The sequence below is a fragment of the Lycorma delicatula genome, chromosome 7 (genome assembly GCF_047948215.1).
Source record: "Lycorma delicatula isolate Av1 chromosome 7, ASM4794821v1, whole genome shotgun sequence".
Classification (NCBI taxonomy): Eukaryota; Metazoa; Arthropoda; class Insecta; order Hemiptera; family Fulgoridae; genus Lycorma; species Lycorma delicatula.
Window position 1 is genome coordinate 140,607,990 of NC_134461.1, and position 22,768 is coordinate 140,630,757.

Here is a 22,768-nt window from a genome sequence, read left to right on the forward strand (position 1 = left end):
TAATTATTTTCATGATAAGACAATAAGTAAATACAAAAACATTACATGACACATTTTATTATTTTTGTAAACATATATAAATAACAATTCCTACACACAGGCTTATCATCAGGTTTCCTTGAAAGGGTAGGTAAATCAGAACATGAGAATGAAAACAATTCTAACTACTACTCTCTCTCTTTTTTTGTTTAGCCTCCAGAACCACTGTAAGGTATTACTTCAGAGGATGATATGTATGAATGTAAATGAAATGTAGTCTTGTACAGTTTCACGTTGACCATTCTTGAGATGAGTGGTTAATTGAAACTCAGTCACCAAAGAACACCGGTATCCACGATCTAGTATTCAAATCCATATAAAAGGATTTGAGACTATTGATTATATTAAAGCAAATTTGTCACGGAGCTACCCTTTACTAGGATTTGAATCTTAGAACTCTCAACTTCGAAACCAGCTGATTTGCGATGATGAGTTCACCACTAGACCAACTTGGTAGGTTATCCTACTATTACTACTCAATGTAGACTGAGGCATGCTAGCACGAATAGATTAAACTGAATCTATGGTTGTTCCTATAAATGGTATTAAAACACATTAGATATGAATACAAGGTCAGTTCAGAAAATAATCAAACTTTTTTTTTAATCTTTATTATTAATTTTACAAATTAATGTTTCAAATTATTGTCCTCTTCAGAGTATTCCCCTACCTTATTCACACACGTTTTCCAGCAGTGTTTCTACTTCGTGAAGCAGTCCTGGATAGCTTCATTTTAAATGACCAGTAAGGTTCGTGATAGATTTGCTTTAATATCATCAATAGTCTCAAAACATCATCCTTTCATCACTGATTTTAATTTCAGAAAAAAAAGAGCCAGGTCTGTTGAGTAGGGAAGCTGAGAGAGGACACTCATCTGATTTTTTGTGATGATTGAATTTCTGTCTTGATATTGTAGCCATAAATCCAGCTTTCGTCTCCCTTTATGATCCTTTGCATGAATGTTTCATCTCCATTGGCTAGTTCAAAAAGTTGCCAACTTGATGTTTTTTCTGCTGTTCAGTCATCAAACGAGGAACAAACTTCACTGCAACTCGACGGATACTCAATTTTTCAGTAAAAATGTCATGGCATGATCCAATTGAGATGCTACCTTCTTCTGTAAATCCTCTGTCAGTCAATAGGTGATTTACACACCAGATCATTGATTTTCAGAATATAGGTGTTAGTTGAAGTTGAAAGCCTTCCTGATCAAAGGTCATCTTTGATTGACTGACAACCACTTTTAAATCAAGAAAACCATTCGTAACATTGCATTCGACCCAGAGCATCATTTCCGTAAGCTTGTTTCAAAAGTTGAAACGCTTCTGTAAAGGTTTTCTCTAGTTTCATGCAAACATTTATGTCATATTGTTGCTCCCAAAAACCACTACTAACACATAAACATGTTGCACTCAAATAACAATATAAGAAAACTAAATGAGACATCAAAAATCCAAGAACATGTGGTTACAGAGGAGGTTATGCGGAACATAGTGCTGCAAACTGCATGTCACTAAACATCTCCATTGGTGTGTAATTAAAAATGTTCGGTTATTTTCTGAATAGACCTACCTTGTATATACCATTTGTGTTATCCTCCTCACTACAGAACAATATACTAAATACAGTACATGTTCTGTTTTAGCAGAACATTTGCTTTAACACTAAAATAAATCAAATACACTTTCAGTTACCAGATTTAATAAAATTTGATTTTTACACTAATGAGCATTACAAAATGGAAAAGGATCCTGCATATGGATGACAGTAATTTATTTATAAGCAAAGATTTTCTGTAGTTACTGTAGCTTAATCACTAAAGCCCATCACCTACCTATACAAAACCTTTTTTTATAATATGGATGCCAAGTTAAAAACATATGTTCCCCACCATAAATATAAACAACATACATTTTTCCCACCATAAATATAAATAAATTACCTTTTTCTAATAAAACTATATTTTAGTTTGTTATTAATTAAAGACAAAGAAGAAAGGCTTTGCCTTTAATAAATGCCTATGAATAATTTATTATTATTCTATCACAAAGAAATGATAGAAAGAATGTATGGCTTCTATTTAAGTGGGGAGAAAAAATAGATTTTTACCTAAATTAAAAGAGATGAGCATAATTCATAACTAAATCATAAGAAGTTCTAAATATTAGGAGAAGCGAAAATATAAACATTATAATTTGCTAAAACTTTTACAGATCATGCAGTTTCAATGAATTTTACTAATTTATCCAATCAATGCATATTTTTCAATGTGATTTTTTCTTTTACTTGTCAATTGTCTAGCAGTATAAATTACAAAAAAATTGTTAGTAGCAAAATAAGTCAAAAATAGGATGAAGAATTTAATTTTTAAAGAAAAATATAACTATATATAGATATTACTATACAGCAGTATAACTTGTGAGTGTTAATGGATAACTGAATGTAGTAACAGTTGGTTAACTTTCAGATTGACAAATTAACTTAACAAAATATTTTTAAATTTACTTGGCATTATATTGACATTTAGATTTTGAGTTCGTGTAGCCCTATAAATCTAAAAAGTATCTGGTGTAGCTGAATGGATTAAGGTAACAGACAGCCCTACAAATCTCAGCCTATAAAAGCTTTTTGTACGCTCAAATCTATGCAATTCTTTAATTCCATTTCTATGTCTCAATATGACTTACAGCTAGGCTTTTCAAATCAGATGCTGTACAGTGAAAATGGGGACCTTAAAGATTATACTTCTTTGAGCATCTTAATGCTATGATTAAATGTCTACTATAACATGCATTATAATAGAGACCTCTTCTTTTAAGAGTCGTATGTTATGAAATAATCACAGGAAAAAACTGTTTATATCGTAAACTTTCTCTTTTCTGCAGTCAATTGTTTGTCGATTTTCATGAGTCAATTGTTACCACTAGTTGCAGTTTATTTGAAGAGAGCCTGCCAAAATTAAAGAGAATTATTACGTAGCTTTTTGTTCATTTCCAGATTATGTATTTACAATTTCTATAAATAGGTTAATATAAATTGATATAAAACAAGTGTTTTAGTATCCTGAAAAGTTTTATAATAGTTAACATACCATACTTTCTGAATGACTGCTGAGTAAATCACACCTTGTTAAGAAATTAAAAAATGTTACTAAAACTGTCTAAAATACAGTAAAATCTATAATGGATCTCTTCAATGAGAAGTTTGTTGTTGAGATGGATTACAATTTAATAAATTATTTAGGCATGTTACCTTAGCTTGAAGTTTTACCAAGGCTCATGCAAAGTTCTATCTGTGTACTTTGTATAAATTTTCTTTGTTCAATGAATATTTCCGTACTTTAATTTGAAAAAAATCATTGTTAATAATGTCGCTACACTTTATTTTGAAGGACTGAAGATAATGTATGGGCAAAATGAAATTGGTTAAAAATATATATATTTATTATTTATTCCTATAATAGCAACATTACAATATACGTATAAAACATACCAAGCACAGCATCACCAAGGAATTCAAGACGCTGATAACAATCAGTCAGTCGATTAGTTGAATAAGAAGCATGAGTCATAGCTTGAAGTAGATAACTACGATCATGAAAACGATACCTTAAATTACGTTCAAAAATTTCAAATCCATCTAACAGTTTTTCTAATTCACCTTCTGGATCACTAACATGGCGCAAAAGAGGAGATCGAGGTGGTTTCAACCAACCATACCTAATCTAAAAAAATAAAAAAAAAGTTTAATGTTCACAATGTATATATGTATGTATATATATTATTTTTCTAAAACTGATCCTTTTGCGAATTATATTCCTCTGTACTATACAAATTATATTATATTAATCCAACTAACCCAAGTACAGAATTAATAGAATAAAATAAAATAGGATGACACTTACCTTATTCCATAATCCAAACAAGAGCACTTTCGTGAGTACCTTGCATCATCAGTCGCTCTATAATTTTTAAAATCTTTCATTGCAAATTACACATTAAAATTAAAATTGTACGTTGCAAATTGCACATTAAAATTAAAATTGTACGTTGCAAATTGCACATTAAAATTAAAATTGTATGTTGCAAATTGCACATTAAAATTAAAATTGTTAAAAGATCCTTTTCAAATTAAATCAAAACAGAAAAAAACTAAATTTTTTTAATTCAAAATTTTAAATTGTAAATTAAAATTAAAAATTTTTTATATATGCAATTTTTAATTTTAATTTACAATTTAAAATTTTTAATATATAAAAAAAAAATTATCTTTATCTTGATTTAATTGGTAAAGGACTTTTAACAATTTTAAATCTCAATTTTAATTTTAATCTGCAATTTGCAATGTACAATTTTAATTTTAATGTGTAATTTGTAATGAGAGATTTGAAAAATTATAGAGCAACTGATAATGCGAGATACTCGTGAAAGCGCTCTTGCTTGGATGATGGAATAAGGTAGGTGTAATCCTATTTTATTTTATTTTATTAATTCTGTATTTGGGTTGATCAGATCAGACCCATATATCAAATATATATATATATATTTAAATTCTATTAAATAAACACCTAGTATATAATACAATATATCTCAATATTCTGTACTAGGTGGTTTAATGAATAGAACTTAAATATATTATAAATATCATTTATCTAAATATTACATTTATTTTAAATTATAACATAAGCTTCAGCAGGTACCTACAAAAGTATGAACCTCCGACCTTAAGGTTAAAGGATGAAAATGGAAAACTGGCCCATACTAACTCTAAGCATGCTAAAATTCTAGCTGAAGCTTTCAACAAACTTTTGAACTGTGATGATCCCCTGGAACTATTTCAAGTTGAAACCGACACACCAATTCTCTCCAAACCACATAAAACTAACCCACCTACTTTTTCAGAGATGATGCAAGCAACAAAAGAACTTCAAAATTATAAGTCCAGTGGGGCAGATAAGGTTTTTGCAGAAATTTGGAAAAATGCTAGCCCAAACTCCCTCATTGAATTGTACAGGCACCTGGTCAAGATTTGGATTAATGAAAAATAACCAGAACAATGGATCATGGGAACAATCCACCTGATTTTTAAGAATGGGGACAAACAAAACAAACCCAGTTCACTATAGGGAGATAACCCTGTAGAAGAATGTACCTACAAAATTCTTTCCAGCATAAATCGAAACAAAATTAAAAACACACTGGAACCTCAGCTGGGCAAATACCAAGGAGGGTTTTAACCCTATAGAAGCTGCACAGACCAAATTCTAAGTCTAAAATTAATAATGGAAAATTACAAACTTGTCCTCAAGCAATTTTTTATTACCTTCATTGACTTTAAAAAAGGCTATGATTGCATTCACAGGCCAACTCTACTTAAGATCCTCAGATACTACCAGGCTATGCCTGAAAGTAGTAAAAATTACCAAACACCCAAACCAAGATGAAATTCCGAGGAGAAAGATTGGATCCCTTTACCATTAAAACTGGACTAAGACAGGGGGACGCGGACTCTCCCCTCTACTTTTTAACACTGCTAGTACTATATAATGAAAATGTGGCAAGATAAGAATCCTCAAAAAACCAAAATTGGAAGAGTATGGAAAGTTATTCAAATAAACTGCTTAGGATTTTCTGATGACTTTGCCCTTCTGGCTTTGAACATGAATGAAGTTTGCTCACAAATTTCTAGCCTTGAAAATACAGCCAAAAAAGTTTGATTAAGAATCTCTTATGAAAAAACAGAAATTAAGGCCGCTGATCCTCTCTGCACAAATAAAGCCAAAATTAATGGGAATGAAATTACACTAGTTCAGCATTTTAAATATTTAGGGGAACTCATAGACTGCAAATTAAAAAAACATCTACTTGGGAAAACAGAATTTCCAAAATTAGAAAAGTACAAGCACAAGGTTTAACCTGCAAGACCTATAGTAAAAAATGCATTTTAGTAGACTTCAAAATTTGTCACTACAAAACAGTCATTCTCCCAAAGGCATTATACGCCTGTGAAACTATTTTTCAAATTAAAAATGAAGCTAAAACCGACCAATTAATTAAAACAGAATGCAGGATCATCAGAATCTGTTTAAACAAAAATTACCAGAAGAATGGGATCTAATTAATTCTCACTAATGAAATCATATACAAAGAAATCAATCTGATCATCATTGCGATGAAGGAGAGAAGAATTTCTCATTTTTCCACATATTAAGAATGCCTGAATGCCAAATTTTGAAACAATTGGTCCTCAGGAATTTGGAAAAGAAAACTAGAGGAAAATAAGTAAGAGAAATTAAGAAGGATGTCAAAGAAATTGGACTGAGGATTGAGGATGCTTTTGACAAGGCAAAAACAATTAACACTCTCAAAGCACACAGATTCTCTACTGAAAAAACCCTAAGAGGCACAGTGGAGGTTATAGACAAAATGTGGAAACAAAGATCAGATCGCATAAAAAGTACTGACAGAACCAGAAGGTTAAGACAGTCCGCTCTTCGAAAAACACTGGAAACTGATTGACTAAAGTGGTCCAATATGGCCTCAAAAGAGAAAAAATATATAAATATAAATTTAATAGAATCTTAAAAAGATAACTTATATTATATATGATATTATTTATATTATGATATATATGATGTATATTATTGATAATATATATATATATATATTTATAATATATTATATTGATAATATATCAATATATATATTTTACTGAATATATATATATTGAACTAAAATAATATATACTGAAATTAATCTTTTTAAGATTCATATTATTCCTGTGTACTGTTAAATTATATTTAAATTCCATTAAAATAATTTTATAAACCGCCAGACAGTGTTTGAGGGAGACAGTCTTATAAAAATTGCAACAGACAGTAATGCTCGTATACTGTTACTGTTGAAACACTCTTATAAAAATAGTCAGTCTTATAAAAATTTTATAAACCGCCAGACAGTGTTTGAGGGAGACAGTCTTATAAAAATTGCAACAGACAGTAATGCTCGTATACTGTTACTGTTGAAACACTCGGTTGTACAGACTGTTCAGAAGTATATGAAAAATGGAGGTGATTCCAGAAGACTGGAAAAAGGGAATAATAATTCCCATATTTACGAGGGTGAATCAAATTTAAACGGTAATTTTGCTATTCTATGCAGCAAGTAGTTCCGAGCCGGATGGCATAGTGTGGGGGGGGGGGGTTAATGTTCAGTGTGTTAGAGAGGGAAAATCAGCTTGGTTAGTTCCTTTGCTTTTTTCTGTCATCACTACAGCCATGAGTGAGCAAGAGGTTCGGTTGTTGTAGCACAATGTATGATCAAAAAGTTTCTAACTTGAAGGTGTTAAACCTGTAGAAATTTTAACTCACTTAAAGATACAGTTGATGATACAGGGGATGCTACACTGTCTCAGAACCGAGTGTATATATGGGCCAGACAATTTAAGGGCAGGAGAGAAAGTGTAGAAAATGAAAGTCATGATCGACGCCCAAGGTCAAGTGTCACAGCTGACAACATCCATGCCGTTCGAGAGCTTATTGAAAGTGATTGCCGGTTCACTGTTGAAAAAATCGCATCAGAAGGGGGTATCAGCTATGGGAGTGTTCAATCCATTATCACTGATCATATTGGCTTTAGAAAATTAGTGCTTGATGGGTTCCAAGGTTGTTGACCGAAAATCAAAAACAGGTCAGGCTGGAGATCTATGAGTGACTTCTAATCAATTTTGGCAAGAAGGGAACGATTTTTTGGGGCACATCATCAAATGTGATGGGTCCATCATCACCCTCTGGAGTCAAAAATGGCGAGTAAGGAGTGGCGAAGGAAAGTGAGGGCTGCCCAGTGAAGGCCAAAATCTGACTGTCAGCTGAAAAAGTTCTTGCAACAATTTTTTTTGACTCAGGGTAGTTTCATACATTGATTTTCTCTACAATCAATGAACGGTGAATGCGGCTTATTATTGCCAGCTGCTACAGTCAACAAAGGGTGCCTACCGAAACAAAAGACAGAGTATGATCATCAGAGATGTCATCCTCCATGAGAATGGACAATGATAACACAAAAGTGTTACTCACTCTGAAAACAAAATCCATGACAACACCAGGCCACACACTGCGACTTTGACCAGGGATAAACTGGAAAAAATGCACTGGAAACCTTCGATCACCCTCCTTACAGTCCAATTTGTTCCCCTGTGACTATTTTTTGTTTGCACCTTTGAAAGAATCGCTTGGAGGGAAACGATTTGGAAATAATGAAGATTTGAGAAGCGTGTGTGCAACTGATTGATGACTGATCCTCAAAACCTTTTATGAACAAGGAATATTCAATCTTCCAAGTCATTGGAAAAAGTGTATAAATTGTGCAGGAGACCATATAGAGAAATGATGAAGGTATAAATTTTATATATTATTAATCAATAAAATTTATAAAGAAAATTACTGTTTTTATTTGATTCACCCTTATATAAAAGTAGGCAAAATATTGTGTAGTAATTACAGAAGTATTACACTATTTCCACACATGGCAAAGCTGTTTGAAAGGGTACTGGAAAACCGCATCAGAAGGAAGACTGAAGAGAGGTTGGAAGAGGAACAGATGGAATTCAGATATGGTAGATACAATAGATAGATGCAATATTTCTTCTGATACAAGTGAGTAAGAAGAAGTGGGATTACAATAAGAAATTAGTAATGGCGTTCCTGGACATAGTAAAGGCATAAGATAGCATGAATAGGAAAGTTGTGTGGCAGCTGCTAGAAGAAAGAAATGTGCATAAAGCAGACATGCAGATGGTTAAAGTTATGTATGAAGGGAGCAAGAATTGAGTCAGGACAGATAAACAAATCTGACAAAGGTCAGATTTGTTTAGCGAATGAATTGAGACAAGGAAGTGTGTGTGATATCTTCACTTACATTAACTATGGATGGAATCTACAAAAAAGTTAAAAATGAAATAGGAAAAGGAACAAGCAACTTGTTATTTGCAGATGACCTGGTTATATGGTGGGGGGGGGGAGTCTGAAAGGGATATAGAGCGTGCAATAAATGAATGGAATGAAAGAAACTCAGAAATGTGTACGCAGGTTAGTCTTGAGAAGAGTAAAGTGATGGGCATAACTACGAATGATAGAAAAATAGAAAGGATAAAAAAGTTTACTTATCTGGGAACAGTTTTTCCAGAGGATTGGAGAATGGTTAAAGAAATAAGTACAAGAGTACAGAAGGCATGAGGGTCGAGCAACAGTAATGAATTCAAAAGAAGCTTGCTAGGGAAGACAAGAAGGGATAGTATAAGGAACAGTATGATTACAGAGTAACTGAAATTGGTAAGCCTTGTCGAGTCAATTGGAAGATCAAAGCTCAGGTGATTTGGACATATTGAAAGGATGGATGAGGAAAGATTACCAAACAGGATGATAGATGCAGAGGAAACAGATAGATCAAGGGGTAGACCTAGAATGAAATGGATAAATGCGGTGATGGAGGAAGTGCACGAGAGGGGAAGTGGTGAGGGTAATGGAAGGCAATGGAAGAGAGCTTGGATCGAGGCAGATGGAGAAAAATATTTGTAGAAGCCCCAACCTGAGGAAATCTGGGTTAAAGGGAACTGAAAATGAGGATGATCTCTGATGAAAGAATAAATATTTCAAATTGCATTCTGTTAGTTACTTAGCTTCATGTGTGACAGTACTAAAGTACTGTTTACACACTGTTTATTTTGTAATCTTTTCAAGTTATTATATGGTGTATTAAATACCAAACAGTTGGATGATAATCTAGTTTTTAACTAATGCATTCTACTACCATACCACACCATATCATATCAGAACATCATAGCCAATCTGTATAAAATTTATTACACTTATGAGGTGCTAATAAAAAACTAACTGTACTTGTTACAGTTAGTTGCCTTCTATCTGCTGGCTCATATAGAAAGGCTTTAACAACACTATCTATGAATGTCTTTTAACAGTCACTGAATTAATAATCTTATTTTTAAGTCAAGGATTACTGTGAAAGACAAGAGTTGGGTTTATGATTGTGTTCTAGAACTACCATGATCTAGAGTAAAAAAACCCTGAGCCCAAAAACTCTGGGACAGAAGCCAAGGCAAGCCAAAAATACAACAAAGATTACATTATTTTTTTTATATAAAGAAAGTTGCAAATCAGAAATTCATTTCTTTCTCCTGACCTAAAATTTTATTGTGGTGTTAAGGGTCTGGTTATAAAAGACTGCAACTGTTACCATAATAATAATAATAATCGAAATACAAAACACAGGGTCTATAGAACACGGGAAATTTCTGCCCAAAACAGCAGCAGGTGGGTCAAAGAAGAATTTTAACTACATCTTATCTAAAATTCTATTCCAAAGGGTTAGTCTTTCTCTTGATAAAAAAAAACTACTTTTTTATATCATCACTTAAAAGTCCAGAAAAAATGTATTAAGGAAAATAATCAAAGTGGATAAAATAATTATTAAGGACAAATTGTTTTATAATGCAATAAAATGTTCAAAATCCCCATAATTTTTTTGTAAAAGACTGACAAAAATTAAATTAGAACTGATTTTTTGCTATATTGAAGGAACAATATTTACTGAACATTTAAAGAGGCATAATAGGTTACATAGTGACCAAATAACCCACTATTATGTTAAGATGCAGTAGTACTTATTGACAGGAATAACAAAACCTCTGAGCCTGCTGTAATCAATTTCACAAATTTGAGCAAGTTTGCACTTAAAAATCAAATTTAAAACATTTTATAAAAGTATTATAGTTCCCTTACAAATAAAACAATGTTACATAAAAATAAACAAATTATAGATATAGTAAAATGATTTTTTAATTTTTACAGAGGTATTTCAAAATGTAAAATGATTATAACGAGACTATAATTAAATACATAACAACAAATTTCTTTTTAACAAAACACTTTTTTCTAATAGATTATCAAAAATTGTTTTAAGCCTTTTAATAGTAATTAACAATAAGTAAAATTATATAATAAAATAAAAATACATACCTGAACATCATCATTGACTAGAAACGTTCCAACAGGTCTATCAGAAATATCTATCTCAGTTTCTTTTGCATTAATTTCCTCCTTTGGTAGGACGTTAATACCTAACCACGACATAAATATTAGTGCACCCCTTGGACCACATGCTATAAGATACGCACCTAAAAGAAGGAAACATTTTTTGCAGAATATTAAAATTAGGGGACATTTATCATTAAATATTTTAAAGGGTTACATCATATTTATTAAAAAAAAAAACACAAGCACAACAGCATTCTGACAAGAGATAATGACATACACTTATTGAAAAGAGAATAATGATGAAATTTTATCTACCTTATATATCTACCTGGTAGTACTTTCTTTAGGGCATTTTAATTCATGAATTTACTTTTAACATTCAAGTTCACCAAAATGTAATTTAACAAATATAAAAAATAAATTAATTTTTAAACATATATTTGGATTTTAAATTTTACATAATTTCAATAAAAACAATAAAAATAATAATGCACAAAAATAATATAACGCAAACTACTGTAAGAAAAATATTATTCCTAGTACTCTACACCAGTATAAAATAACTACTATTAAAATACAGTATAAAATAACATAACTACCACAGTATAAAATAACATGTATTATTATATAAATTAAGCAAAATCCCATTATCAAAGGTTGTTTTTAATAAAGTTCACTATTTTAATTAATTAAAATGTATTTTATTACCTCTTAAATACTTAATATGTATTCCAAAAATAGTATTAACATATATCATGAAATTTTTATTATAATATTGATTCAACTCTAAAACTCCAGGCAATAATGGTATATATATATATAATGGTATATTATACCATTACTTAATTATAAGTCATTACTTAATTACTTAATGGTGTATATATATATATATACACAATAAAACACATCCTTAGAATAAAAAATTTTACATACATCGATGTTTTCATGTACAAATACTATAACTCTCTAATCTTTTGCCATTTTAAGACCACTTCCAGTTTACAATGTACTAAAAGTAAAAGAGATTTAGCATCCAATTATCAAACACATGAAAATAAGTGAAAAATAAAGTTCATTGAGAGAAAAAATGATAAATCTGATCATCATTTTTCCTCCAAAACAGACAACTAACATGGCTAAGCTGATGGCAATGTAGTCCAACATTTTCAATAATTTAATTTTGAATTACTTCTTACTAGCTAATCTCACAGAGAAGAAAAACGTAAGGCTTTAAAAAACTTAATATATTTTTTACTGTTGCTTATATATAAGCTACGTATTTATTTTTTTTTATTTGTTTTACATGGATCCTCTGTTAATTAAATGAAAATGAGATAATTCATTAATATTTGTGTCAAATTCTACTGATCCCTACAATGGCTTAACCTCTCTCTACATTGATCACATGGACCAGCATGATAGGCTTACAATTTGAAGTTTTTACTAGTAAGTTCAATTACATTGTTGAGTTCTTGTTCATTGTTATACATGTTTAATAACACTATAGAATTTTTTTTATTTCAGGATTTCACTACATTTTTGAGAAAAATGATTACGTTTTTTTAATGTTATTAATTTTTAATATTTACAATAAAACATTATTGTCTATGAAAAAGTAATATGTTTATGAAATGTAATATAGTTATTTAAAAACATGTTTATCTCTAACATGTCCTTATTCTCTTTGTCTACTCTTGTCTCTTCCTAACCTTCTCTTTCTTCAATCATTTTATTCCCTTTAATTTTGATAATTATTTGTAGAATGATTTATTTAATGCAAAGATTCTAGAAAAGATTTGCAATACGCTTTAAAGATTTTACTTCTTATAAGTTTTAAAAATAATTTCACATTATACACTTCTTCACCCTTCAAAACCAGAATTCTTTGAATCATGGATCTGTCATGTTTCATCACAGGTCAATGAGGCATGCTCATTGTCCCAAGCCCTTAGAAGGCTATCATTGCTCATAAAATCCCCCCTTTTCAGTCTATTCTTTATCTGGGGGAAGAGCGCAAAATCACAAGGAGTAAGGTTAGTATTGTAGGGAGGCTGCTCAAATAGTTTTATTCCAGTGCTGGCCAAATATTCAGAGCAAACTTTGGAGTGATGCATTGGAGCGTTATCATGGTGAAGAAACCATGTGTCCATTCTTGAGTTTGGGCACAGCTTCAACAACTTTAGGCAGGCATTCCTTGGTGTACTACCTCCTTGTAATTATCTTTTGAGTTTCTATCACATTTCACTCTAAAACTCCTCTCACACTAAAATATAGAGCCACCATTCTCTTTTTCACTGATCTGAATTTTCAAACAGCCAAGGGGGCGGTCTCCTCATCTTCAAACATACACACCTCATTCTGAAACTTGTTCAGAACATCATAATAGTACAAATTTTGTCACGTATGGCATTTTTTGTTTGTTGACCTGATCTTGGAGTATCTTTGAGGCCAAAATTACCTCTTCAAACTCTCGGCACCACCTAAATATCGTTGTACAATGAGGACAATCCTCTCCAAGCACAGGAGTCATTTCCTCTAAACACTGATCAACACCTAACCCGCGAGTAAAATTATAGCAAAAAATTGACCACCTCATTTTCAAACATTTTCAGCATTTAATGGCAGCATGAAACACGACGTGCAATCTGATTGAGGAACATGCACACAAAAAGCTTTCTAACTTGAAGGTGATCTTGCACAATAGCATGAATTGCTGGTATATTAATGCCCAAGAACACCTCTAGGTCACCCCCTAAACATTGCTGGTAGGTCATACAGGCATGCGACCTACCAGCAATGTCCTACCAAGCAATGTCAAGGAAATGCGTCAAGCATTTTTCATTCTGTAACAATATTTCCCTCAGTCATAGGCAAAGATGATCAATCTGATCTTGAAGCTTCCTTAAGGTCTACATTTCCTCTTTCAAACTCTCGGTACCACCTCAATATTTTTGTATGATGAGGACAATTCTCCCCAAGCACAGGAGTCATTTCCTCTAAATGCTGACCAACACTTAACCCACGTACAAAACTATAACACAATATTGCCCTGTATTCAGTTTTCAATGATTTCATTGAAAACATATTTTCCCTAACACAGCAAAAAAGCAAATGAAAGTGACTAGTGACTATGAGATAGTGATGACTAGAGAGGCTGCAATGCACGTTGGGATCTGACTAAATACAGGCTAAGTTATAATTGCTGTAATGATCCATTTCATCATATTGCAAAATTTTCCTAAAGGCTTTCCCCAAAATTTTGAAAATGATCTTCCGTGGCTTTCACTGAATGAACATTAAAAGTCAATTTTTCAATTTATAACCTCTTTTATATATATATATATATTACTTCGTGAATGCTACAAATTACCATTCCACTTCCTGGTCAAAAAAATCCAATTTTTCTGACTAAAATACCATAATATAGATGAAGTGTAACAATATTTTTCCAAACAATGTTCAAAATAACTCATAATTGAATCGTTTATTTCAAAACCCTGTTATAATATTCATATTGCAATATGATTACATAATACAATATGAATAATATACATTGCATTAATATTCATAAGGAACATGGTAGATTTCTGAAATAAATGATTATTATGTTTTCCAACTTGGAAATTCATAAACTGGTGATATTTCCCAATATTTTAATACAAATAAATTTCAATGTAATGTGAAAATACATTTCTCAGTAGAAGTATTTTAATCTTATTCAAAAAAATAATTGGGGTTGGAAAATACAAGTCATAAAATATTTCTCAGTAGAAATGTTTTTAAACACTCGATTCTAAAATACACAACTCGACTATTACTTGAAAACTTCCAGTACTTGCACCCCCATGATATACATATTACTGGCATGAATACTTATTTATTGTGCAAATTGTTATATATATATATAATACCAGCATGAATACTTATTCATTGTGCAAATTGTTAGATATGTATTTGCAATTTGCAGCCCTGCATAAATATCCATTGAATTTAATTCATTTCATTTCATGAGATCTGGCTAGACCTTTATCTAATTTGAAAAAGGATTTGGTTGGATTTAATCGGTTATCCATTCAAGAAACCTGTTGAATCCAGCCAAATGTTATTGAAAAATCATTGAATAGGATTTGGCTATAACACTGTTCAAAATTCAATGAGATTTCGATAAGATTTGATTGGATTCAATGGTTTTTTTTTTAACCTGGGAGTGGAACTCTTAATTTTTTGCATTCACACTAGTGATATATATACTAAATAAATTTCAAAATTGGTTTTGATGTTCAAAAATCACTGAAGAATCCAAATTCATGCACAAAGCTCAATCTCATATATACATTTCACTATTGTACATTTCAAACTTGAATCAGATGTATAATTTATGAAAAGAGTTTCTATGAAATTTTCTTTGTTTTTTTTTTCAGATGACTAACACCTCTTCAGTGAGGAAAAGTAGTCGTTATCTTTTGGTAAATTTTCTGCTCTAATAAAATTTTTCCCTGTCATTTTACAAATTTCAATAGATTTCCCTGACTTATAGTGGATTTTTCAAAACCTTTCCTAACTTTCCCTAAATAAATAAATTGAAATTCCCTGACTTTAAAGGCCTAGGGGTATCCTGTCCTAGTGTCCTTTGTACAAATACTTCATAATCATCATCATAATAACTAATCTATGTCAATATTTTTAAACATTTGTTTCCTCCAATTATAATTACACCATTTACCATTTTTCTGTAATTTCTTTTTATAATTTTGTCTTTATTTATATTTCCACAGTCTGCTCTTCCTGTTTTGTATATGTATATATTAGAAACATAGTTTTAAGAGAAGAATTTTTTATACAAAAAATATTTTCTTAGAAAATTACTGATTTTTTTTTATCATTCATTTAAACACTAATTTAACTCATTCATTAATCCTTCACGAGTGGAAACCTATATATGGACTACCTATACTTACACTAGAGGGCAGAAACCCATATATGGATCTCTGAATATGACCGGCTATTTGTATTCATGTGGTTACATATAAATTTCAAGAGATGGCAGAGATGTTCTTTCAATCATTTTGAGACTGGAATTCCTGATACAACATGACTGGGAACCATTTACTTCAGTTTTCAGGTGAGTTCAATGATCGTGCGTATGTAACAAGACGCATGTATTATTTTTTTGTGTTTTTTGCTCATTTTTAAGTAATTTGTGTACAAACTGTTCCTTTCAAAACTTCATTTTAGACTTGCTTCATTTTAAATCAAATAAAATTTTCAAGACAAAAATTCAGAAGGAAATGAATAAAAATATTTATATTATTATTATAGGTGCACTACTTCTTCAAAATTGCTGTTTTTACATTACCATCATCGTTACTACTGTTACTAATATTATTCAGTGTCTAGTATTATTCACATGAAAAAACTCAATATAAAACATAACCAAAATCATCACCTATAGTTTCCAAATTCTAGTGAAACTTGTGTCATTTTCATGTAAGCTTTTTCTTGCAAAATAATTAAACATTGTTCCTTAACCAGATTGGTGGCAGAATTCCGCAAAAACACAATGTATATGCTGTGTTTATGTATGAATGCATGTTTTAAGTTACTTTAAATAGTTTTTGCATGAACCTTTTTTTTGAAAATGTCTTCCGTCTACAGCCATAAAACATTGCTGCCCAGGGTTAAATAGTTTAGGGGTTAAATAGTTTTCAGATGTAGATTATTTCACGTTAGGTTATTATAATTTTAAAAATTAGCAAAATTAATTTTTTTTTCATACTACTTTAGTTAGAATACAATACATGAAATCTAATGCCCACACTGATTTATGGGATTTAAGCCATCAGAGAGTACAATATTATTGGCCTTTCAGTGATAGATCATCAACATCTCCTTTTTTGGGGATTCTAATTTTTGTTTATTTATCTAATTTCTCCCGCTTATTAAAACCCTCTCGTAGTATTTAAATTTTCACTGTTTTTACATTTAGATTTTCAAAAATAATTGTTCTATTTAAATAAACATAAAGGCTTTTTTAATGAATATGTAAAATTATAAACTGGATTCTGCTTCTGTAGATGATCAAACATAGTTCAACTGAAACTATTTTTCTTTTATACTTGCCAGTTTAATACTGAGATACGACTCACTTTAACCAGATTAATCTTAGTTATTATAATAACTTCAAAATTTTTCAGTTTTAACATATTTTAGAAAAAAAAAATAATTACAGAAATCCAATCTAGCCGCTTCAGTCGATCATATTGTTGATGCTCTAATGAAAACTTACCTACCGTACACATACTTCAAAATAACAAACACAGCTGTTAAACTTACATCTTGATAAAAATAAAAAATGAACAAATAAAATAAATGGTAGCAGTAATAATAATACAGAATGGAATTTATACTTACCGATTAATGCTTCAACACAATCAGCAATGCTTTTATCAGGTATACTGTGCTGCGTTATCAAATTATAAGGCACAAAACAAGGCAGATTTTCATAATTTATTGTACCAATTGTACCTGTGCCCTGCAAAAGTTCACCTCTTTCTTTAACTAAAGCATTTATTTCTTCTGATGTCAAATCACGCATTGCTGGTAATTCAGCCTTAAAAATAAATAATACAATCAGTAGTTCATTTTTTCCACAAATTTTACATAATAAAATATATATTTATTATATATTAAAACATTGCTACTCTCAATGCCAATTATCATTTTATAATTTGTTTAAAAAATAGGGAAATATATTTTTCTGTATTTAGAAAATCTTTTTCCCAAAGGGATTTTACAAGAGGTATTTCTATTTCATTAAATAAATACAAAACTTTCATTAACACTGGTTTTTATACCAAACAATTTGACAAATAATTTTAATTTCAATAAATAAATAAAAAAATGATTGTATATTTAATTCATATCACTTTTTACCACTTAATAAATGATAAAAAATGAATACTACTCTAAATGTCTTTTGTTTTTATGGAACAAACAGCGATTCGATAAGCGATAAACAAATAATGAAACTATTTTAAATACAAAACCTGAAGACCAACAGAAATTTTTTTAGTTTTAAACTAGGATCAGATATTTTAATCTTAATACATTTTAAGTAACAATTTACAAAATACAAAAACTCTTAAAAATGCAAAATTGACCTTTTTATGATAGCATCATAAAAGTTTCAAAGAATAGCATCATAATAGTTTCAACAACAAAATATAACAACTGAACAAAATATAATACCTGATTCCATTGGCAAGCAGGTACTCCAGCTTCTATAAGTGCTCTTTCAAGTTCCTTAGGTACAAAATAACAAGGTGGTAACCAATTATCATGTGGTTCAAATTTGGTTGCAATCATACTTTCTCCAAAAATTTTTCGTTTTCCTAGCCTATATAGATTTAAGTTGCTAACCTAAAATTAATAATATACAATCTATTATTATACAGACCAATCATTATTATTATTACAACCTATTAGTATAACAGACAACTCTATTCACAATCATTTGTTAACATTTCTGATAGTAATTAGTTTCATTTCTCTAAGAATTCTTATAGTATAATTAAATACTAGCAGAGTTAATCATACAATGAGTCTTGGGTTATTTATAAGCATTAATATACTAATAACAAATAATCCACATACAATATATTTTGTATTATAGAATATAATGTATACATTTTATACTATGTTTCTAGTTTTTTGCAGTTTTTGAGTATCACAGTCAATGGCGGCTCATAGCTAAAATTAGTGGGGGTGCTGCACCAGAAAATCTTTTTCTGAGCCTTTTCAAGGTCATGGTTAAAGCTTTCTGTAAAATAAAAAAAACGAAAAAAAAAATGGATCAAATAGAATAGCTGGAAGCAGGATAATAATCTAATTCTATTCTTTTTATCACATTCAAGAATACAGTACATGGTTTTTAAGCATGCTTAAAAACCATATTCAGTTTAATTGAATAAATAATAAAATGTCAATACAGATATTTTTTAGTATTATTAGATAATAACTTAATAAAATGTTTGCTTAAAAACACTGTAATCCAACGGTGCTTAATTTAAATTTCTACATATACAGAAGCAAATACATAATTAGTTTTTACTAATTGCCTTCTCTTTCACCCTTCGAGTGTAATTTTGTATAAATTTAGCAATCAAAAAGCTCTTGCTTTCCCCCATCTTCGATCGTTACTGAAAAAACAAATAAACCGCTTCTTTCATATTCCTTCCACCGACTAAACTAGAAAAGGGAACGTTCCATACACGCACGGAATAAAAAAAAAATTACTTTCCACCAGCACGCCAGGGTCGACACTGTGGGCGTAACAGTGCTCTCTCTCCCTCGCAACCTCACGTGCAGCTTCCTATGTACGTATATGCACAACAGCCAAACACCACAACACTTTTTTTTCCCCTGTTTAGCCTCCGGTAACTACCGTTTAGATAATTCTTCAGAGGATGATATGTATGAGTGTAAATGAAGTGTAGTCTTGTACATCCTCAGTTCGACCATTCCTGAGATGTGTGGTTAATTGAAACCCAACCACCAAAGAACACCGGTATCCATGATCTAGTATTCAAATCCGTGTAAAAATAACTGGCTTTACTAGGACTTGAACGCTGGAACTCTCTACTTCCAAATCAGCTGATTTGGGAAGGCACCACTAGACCAACCCGGTGGGTAAACACCACAACACTGGAACTGTGAAACCACACAGTTCCAGTGATTTTTTGTATCTTTTCATAAACTGCGGGATGGCTACTGAAATTAAGCTTACAGATTATATATTGTACAAGTATAAAGAAAGAATTAAAAAAAAAAAACGATTTCATTATATTTATGAAAATGTACATTATGTTTCATTATATTAAATGTTATTGATAATATCAAGTGGAAATAGCGGATGCTGCAGTTATGACAATTAAACTAGACTTTAATGCACAATTAAACTAGAATTTTTTAAACATGATTTATATTAATCATTATTGTTTTTATCAGACTTTCAAAATAAATAAATTTATGATAATGTAATTAGTTTTCTGTACATATCACATACTATTGCTTAAGTATCTGTGTATAATAATCTAACATTTTTTAAATCATCAATTCTGTTTCAAGAATGAAAGTTCAATTGATAAATCAGTAGCGTAATTTTCTTTTCAGGCATATAACAATGTAATTTTGATAAAATCAAACAGTACTATAAAAAAGCACTGTTATATTTCAAACAGCTTAATAACAATTAAAAAAAAAAAACGACTCTCCATATAGTCAGAACCTGGCTGCAAGTGATTTTCATCTTTTTGGCCCATTAAAAGAATAGTTGCTTTGGAATCATTATCAATCTGATGAAGAGGCCACACAAGTGGTGAAAAATTTTCTGCACATCAGACAGAAAACTTTTTTCCAGGAAGGAATTCAAAAGCTCATTAAAAGATGGACTAAATGCATAGCAGTAGGAGGAGATTATGTTGTAAAATAGTGCATGTATCATTTATGTAAGTACAAATATATTGATTTTTTGAAATTCACTTTACTGTCTGACTTGCTCTCATATATGAATGCCATTAGTGTATTAGTTTGTGACTAGATTTTATTTTGTAATTTATGTACATGGTATTTATAAAAGTAGGTAGATAACCATTAAATGATTCTTCAATTATCTTTTTATCTGAAGTAATCTTTTTAAAGTAGTTACTATATAGTTTTTTAACACAGATATAATTAAGAATGCTCTACCAGTTACTCCACTACTTTTAAAAACAGAAAAAAATTATGTTAAGGTATTGTCATAGGCTAAGGATTGTACAGACTGAGGTCCATAACAATAAAAAATAATACCTGTTTACTTCGAAGATGGCTAAGTTTACCTTCATGTACAGCATCATAAGTACAGTATAAATAAGTAGTAATAGCAAACTTAAGGAAAGAATCCCCAATTGTTTCAAGTCGTTCTAAATTAATACCATCATTGGCGTTAGACATTGTTAAAGCTTGCAGCAACAAACTAGGACTAGGTCCAGGATGACCATTCAATTCAGGTTGACTGTCAAAACTAAACCTTGAACTTTTGTCATCTGCAACACATACAAATACATTCAGAATTAAAAAAAAAGAATTATGGTAATGAAAGTTAAGTTTAACAGAGCGAAAGCAATTTCTAAGGACAATTTTAGCATGCAATGTCAATTTTCATCTATTTTGAATGGGAGAATTCTATATTATGAAAAAGATTGCACACATATATCCTTAATGGCAGGTCTGAATGACTTGGTCTATCTGCATATAAAACTACTGATATACTATATATCTTGAAAAAGCATTTGTTAGTTTTAGAACAGAGTAAAAGTTTAACATTCTAAGGAAGACAGGGTTTAAATGTAAACTGATTAATTTGTATGATACTGGAACCATCCAGATAGCTAACATAGCTTTTTAAATGTTGCTTTGGGCTCTTCATCCTAATGATTGTACCGATACCTTATAGAAAATGATGTGTTTGTTATACAGCTAGTACAAGAATTGGGGAACTGTAATAAAAGAAGATAAAGAAAGGCTAGTTATAGTTCTGAAAGAAATGAAACAAGGATAAATTTCCTTTGTTTTTTAACTTGTATAATGAAGAAAGAATAAAGGACTTGAAGGTAAAATCTTGACGTAAAAATCTAAGGAGAGAAAAAAAGATCTGTTGAAATTGTTTTTTTTTTTTTTTTAGTGGGAAAAATTTAATTAGAAAATAAATAAGAATAAAACAAAATCATATGCATCAGAAAAGAAGACTATATGCGATTAATGTTAAAATGCAAAAATATAAAATATATAGATTGGGAGGTCTTGCATTATTCAGTAAACACCTCAGCCAGCAATTTGGCTTTTTCACAATCCCTTGATACAAAGCAAGAGTTCTTGGACGATTCAACAGTCATAAAAGGATCAAATAAAAAGCTGACTACCAGAAAAAACCATGTGATGCTGCAGATGAAAACAAGGCAATTGAACCGACTCCGATGACATTTGTCCAAGGAAAAATGAATAAAGGGTAAGGAAAACCTAATAAACCAGGAGTGGCAGGAAGGTTTTATTCAAGCAGTGAAAATAACAAAAAAAATTGACTAAGTAAAAACAACATTAAAAGCAGACTGACAGAAACAAGTTCACTATTATCAAATGCAGATCTAGAAATCAGAAAACATTTTTAAGTAATATATACATATGGCAATCTTTAATTATTTTGACTTTATTATTAAAAAAAAATTTAATTCTGCATAAACGTTTTTTTTTTGGTTAGCTGAAAAAGTTATCTTAAACGTTTGACCCATATAGGTTCAAGTTGATCTATTTCATTAACAAAAAGGAAAAAATAAGGCTTAATTACTTTCTAAAATGTAAAATTTTCTTCAAAATTATCTAATTTAGAAAATTTGAATTCTTAAAATATTAGTCTCGTAGGATATTATAACTTAAGAATAATCAGGATCATTATCTCATATATTTATTATCGTAAAAAGTAACTGGGTAAATAAAATCATAAATAAGTTACGTTAAAATACAAAGAAATTGAATACATGGACCAATGAATACATAAGAGAACCCACTAATTACAGGCACCTTTCAACTGTTAGAACGTCTTTGGTTATGACTTTTTATTACCATTTACAAAAATCATTAATA

The 22,768-nt window shown here is 30.4% G+C and overlaps 1 protein-coding gene across 8 annotated transcripts in view; it reads right to left on the minus strand.

Moving 5' to 3' along the window:
• Dcr-1 (Endoribonuclease Dcr-1) overlaps positions 1 to 22,768 on the minus strand; it is a 174,067-nt gene that overhangs the window by 37,224 nt on the left and 114,075 nt on the right. For 7 of the 8 annotated variants that reach the window (XR_012757241.1, XR_012757239.1, XR_012757242.1 and 4 more), the window contains exons 24-28: positions 20,939 to 21,174; positions 18,338 to 18,508; positions 17,501 to 17,699; positions 11,072 to 11,229; positions 3,532 to 3,763 (exon numbers count right to left, since the gene is read on the minus strand). Coding sequence is in view for 4 of the 8 variants with exons in the window: in XM_075371894.1 (XP_075228009.1) it covers positions 3,532 to 3,763; positions 11,072 to 11,229; positions 17,501 to 17,699; positions 18,338 to 18,508; positions 20,939 to 21,174 (996 nt within the window). In the remaining 4 variants the exon portion in view is untranslated. The remainder of the gene's footprint in view (positions 1 to 3,531; positions 3,764 to 11,071; positions 11,230 to 17,500; positions 17,700 to 18,337; positions 18,509 to 20,938; positions 21,175 to 22,768) is intronic. The other variant, XM_075371897.1, reaches the window with a different exon arrangement.